Genomic DNA, 5,000 nt, shown 5'->3' with positions numbered 1-5,000 from the left:
TGTATATACACACATATATAGGATTTTTGAGTTTCCTCCTTGGGTAATATTTCTATTATGGCTGTACAATAATGTGGGATAAAGATAACTTAAATTTTAAAACCATCTATAGTTTCACACTACTGTTAAACTTCTTAAAAAGATCAAAGAGAATGATACTGCGGGTTGGGATGAAAATCGAGGATTTGTGCTAAAAAAGTTCACTATCAAAAGTAAACTTCCTTCTAGATGGAAGTCATCATTGCTGCAATCTGGAAAGGTAAAGGAAAGACCAGAGGAAATAATTAATAATAAGACAATTAACTAAATTTAATGATAACAATATCAAATAATATTTATAAAATATCATATTTTCCATGAACAAATCAGATTTTGATGTAACTTAAGTTGTGAGACTTTCTCAACAAGAGATGAAAGCAAATATATTGGAGCCCTTCTAATTGACATTTTAAAGGCATTTGACAAAGTTCACACTGCCTTCTATTAAATAAAATATATATTTTATATAATTGAATTAATGAAAATGAACTGCAACATTAAAACTCTAACATGGTTCAAAAATTACCTTAAAGACAGATACCCAATCAAACATAGTACGATACATAGATATCACACTTCCTAATGCCATTTTCATTTGATTAAAGTGAACAAAGCAGTTAAATTACTTAGTGTGACATTAGATTAATACTTGGCATTTAAAAATCAAATTGACTAAGTTGTTTCTAAAAGTAGTTCAAGATTTGGTTTGATAAATCAGTTTTCAGATTGCTAAAATGGAATTTTCCACAGCATTTCATGCTCCAGTAGCCAAGACACATTTTAATAAACTTGATGTACCCAAAAAAAAAAAAAAGCAGCAAGAGTGCTCTTCGAAATGTTAATGTGGCTTAACTTATTGAGTCATGCTCTTTGAGGTGTTCATGTGGCTTTAATTATCAAATCTCCACTTATTGAATCTTAAATTGTATTTCTATAAAAAAAGAAGAAATTATTACAAGAAAAATTTACAGTCACCAAGAGCAATTCCATTAGGATAGGACCTCCAAAACATTTCATGGGAAAAAAAAGAAATCTGTGTTACAGGAGTCATGTTATATAATAAGGAATATCTTCTTTATTTGGAAAAAGTATATTAACAACTGAATGTAATGTAGGGTCTAGAAGGACTGGTTTTCATACACAAGAATATAAAAACAACAGAAATGAATGAACTACATGTGTTCTGACCAGTTTTTTTTTAAAAAATTGTGAACACTGCCTCTAAAACTAAAGGTTTTCAAATGAAATCAAGAATAAAAAATAAAAAAAAGTTTTCATGTCTAACAAGTTTTTTTTATCGTTTTATTTATTCCAAAACTGATGTTGTGAATTGTGTAGGCAATTATGTTGATGTATCAATAATGCAAATTTATTCTTTTAATATTTTTGAGTATTTTTATGCTATACAACTTTGCAGTACCTTTATACATACAATTAGTTTTGAGTATAATTTTCCAAAACCACTAGTTTTTAGAGATCATTGAAATAAAAAAATACAATCAAAAAACAATTAAGGGTAGAGACATGAGTAGGTTAAAGAAATGGGTGGAGGGTGTTGGTTTAATCTGGACCTTTAATCAACCCTCCTCTCTGTGTGCGCCACTGAATAAGATTGCATAAAATGTGAAAAAAAAAGAAAAGATATCTATGGTTACAGTTCAATAAACATACTTGAATACACAGAGCTCTTACACATTCTTCATCAAGCATAAAATCTTTAACAAACTTTTGAAAATCATCTTTTGTTAACTTCTCAGATATTGAAATCTAAAAAAAAAATGTAACCTTCATCATGACTTTAAGATACTTTTATTATAAATACTTAGCTTTTTCATAACTTCAACACCTACCAATCGTTGCCTTCGATCAAATATGTAATTGGAGTTGAATATTTCGCGCCAATTTCTTCTACATTCGTCATTTAAACTTAGATCAGCTTGCTTCAAATGTTTCACATACGATTTTATCTAAAATATTTTAAAATACTATATATAATATATAATTTAATATATAATAATTGATAAAAGTACTATAAAGTTGTAGAACCATTAGAGGTCCAAATGTTTTAATAAAACATTACATAATCATTATATTCTTCATGTGACATGTCCTTCAACTTCATGAAAAATGTGGCTACAAACTCCATTATTTTTTTATCCACATGATCAGGGCTATAAATAATTAAATTACTCATTTATTAATATGTCTATATCACATATCTTAAATGTACACAATTAACACTCAAATGTGTACAATTAATTACAGAAAAATCTGCTCAACAATGTAAAACCCATTAACACAAAAAACATACTTTTTTAGATACTGCTTAATTAAACACCCTAAGACATGCTTCTAGAAAAAGTTTGTTTTAGTATATTCAAGTTTAAAGTGCCAACCTTAAACTTAAAAAAAAAAGAAAAAAAAAAAGAAAAGAAGAGTACTTAAGAAAATAAAGATCTGATCAAATAAACGCTCTTTTCAACACAACAAGTTTTTGTTTTATTTATGATAATATGTAAAAAAATAGGCATGACAAGTAGGCATGACTATTGTATATATACTCAAGTAGGCATGAAAAGTAGGCATGACTACTGTATATATACTTAAAAATCAGTTTCTGAAAGTCTCACAACTTGAGTAACATCGAAATCTGAATTGTTCATGAGGAATATGATATGATATATATGATATTTTTATCATTAAATTCAATTAAAGTTCTTATTTGTTCTTTATTTTTTTAAATCTGGTTATTTAGGTGCTCTAAAAAGTCCTTACTAGTTTGTTACATCACAGATATCAAATTGCACAAATTTAAAAAAAAAATTCATACAAAAAGCATACATACAGAGCTTTCAAAAAGAAAATACTTTTAAAAAGAAAATACAAAAAGAAAATACTCGCATTAAAACTTTGTTGCTTAAAATTTAAACTACCATAAAATAGAAACTAAAAGAAATACTGAACAAATTTTTTTATTTGCAACAAAAATCTTTTTTAAACAAATACTGCATTTTGGATGACATAATAAAATTGCACATAAAAAGATTATGAAACATAATAAACAATATAAAACTGCGATAACAAATTAATTCAACAAAAGTAAATCTAAACTAGTATTTTAAATATGTTCCCCAAAAATGCTTTTTTTGCAATTTATTTTTGCACCAATTTAACAAGTTTGTTGCAAAACTTTGTTTGGAACTCTTCTCCAAATGAAATCTAATACTCTCCCATCTTCATGTTTTCCTTTTATTTCATGAACTCTCTCCCATCTATATATTATAAAGCCTATTTTTTTTAAAAATACTGTATATCTAGGTGTCAATAACATGTCAATAACAAGTTTACTTCATGACTTCAAGAAAAATAGGTTCTACTTTTTTCTCAACCCTCAACAATTATCTTACTAATTTATGTACTATTGTGTTATAATTATGTTATAATTTGTTAGTTAGATAATTTTCTATATATTATTTTATATATTATTATAATTTTCTGGCTGCACAAAGATGCTCATGATGATCAGTTAAGTCACATTTAAAACCTTTATAAATATTTTGATAAGATGTAAAAGCGAGACAAAGAAATGGGCTGAAAATCAGTAAGCAAAGCAGCTAAATGGCAAATGGTATGAGGCATGAAGAATAATTCCATGTTTAACAAAAAAAGAGCATGAAAATTAAAAACTTCAAAGAATTGCATCAAAAATACTCAACATGAAACACTCTATAGTTTTTTTACTTTCTAGATCCTGCACAACATTGTGCAGGATCTAGAAAGTAAAAAAACTATAGAGTAGTGATTAAACACAACAAAATTCTGCACCCTTTAATTGTTAATTACTCAGACACCACTTGACGAAGTCTTTAAATTTTTTTGCACATGGAAACTAATTGTTTAATTCTAAGGGTATCATGTATTATTTGTAATTGTTATCAGATTAAAATGAGTAAACAAACATTGAGCTGAATAAAGTTTTAGAAATTTTTCTTCAATTTCCTTCAATGTCACAAGTTGACAAATTAACCAATGTTTCTTAATTCCCAGTTGGATTTATTTTGCGGCATTATAAACACACTCAATCTATTAAAAGAGAAGTTAGAAGTGGGAAAAACAAAGGGCTTAAAGATAAATATAAGGCGAAATCCATTATTGGCTCCATAATCATAAATCCATGTCAATCGCAGAGATACCTTTTGAGAAATTTAAATGCAGCCAAGCTTTGATAAGAAAAGTACTTAGATCTCAAAAATATAAAACATATCATAAAAAGAAAACTCTGAAGTGATCCATTAATGGAGAAATTAAATCAATTCATCATTTAAAAAAGCTATACAAACTTTTAAACCAGTACACACACTTGTAAAACTTTGAACGTGGATATACACACAAAAGAATGCTTTAAGAAACGTCTTTTGCCATTTATTAAAAAGCATGTTATGCTCACAACATTTTTTCCTGATTTGGCTGTGATACACTACTTTAAAAAGTCACTAGAATGGTATGAACAAAATCAAGTTTGTATCTAATGAAGCAAAATTTCAAAATTGTTTTGAGCAGTTTATAAAAGGCATTTTTTTGAAAAGCAAGAATCTTGCTTCAGTTAAAAAAAAAAAAAATATAGATAGCAGCTTAAAAAAAAATGAACTTGGAGAAGCAACTATTTTTTAAGTAAAGAAAGAAACAAATAGCAAATTTTTTGAACTAATAAATAGCAAAATTAAAAAAAAAAAATTGAAATCTAAAAAGTATAGCAATCATCATGTTAACAAGATAACAAGGTGCCAGTAAGAGTGATGGTATTTAAAGCTGCTTTAATTTTAACAGAGTAGATGTGTGTAACATTTACAACCAACAAACATACCAATACAAAGACGATAGAAAACTGCATGGTTACATCAGTAGATATGTTCATTGATTAAAACAAGTGGTGGTAGTTTCAGCAGTACCTGATTTGAACG

At 27.2% G+C, this 5,000-nt stretch overlaps 1 protein-coding gene across 4 annotated transcripts in view; it reads right to left on the bottom strand.

The window, feature by feature from the left end:
- Positions 1–5,000, bottom strand: part of LOC100207616 (nardilysin) — a 105,332-nt gene that overhangs the window by 9,750 nt on the left and 90,582 nt on the right. For all 4 annotated transcript variants that reach the window (XM_065816383.1, XM_065816386.1, XM_065816385.1 and 1 more), the window contains exons 39-41: positions 2,120–2,210; positions 1,890–2,006; positions 1,711–1,806 (exon numbers count right to left, since the gene is read on the bottom strand). In XM_065816383.1, coding sequence (XP_065672455.1) covers positions 1,711–1,806; positions 1,890–2,006; positions 2,120–2,210 — 304 coding nt within the window. The remainder of the gene's footprint in view (positions 1–1,710; positions 1,807–1,889; positions 2,007–2,119; positions 2,211–5,000) is intronic.

The sequence above is a fragment of the Hydra vulgaris genome, chromosome 13 (genome assembly GCF_038396675.1).
Source record: "Hydra vulgaris chromosome 13, alternate assembly HydraT2T_AEP".
Taxonomy (NCBI): Eukaryota; Metazoa; Cnidaria; class Hydrozoa; order Anthoathecata; family Hydridae; genus Hydra; species Hydra vulgaris.
The sequence above is the reverse complement of the archived record's forward strand: the minus strand, read 5'-3'. Positions and strand labels throughout refer to the sequence as shown.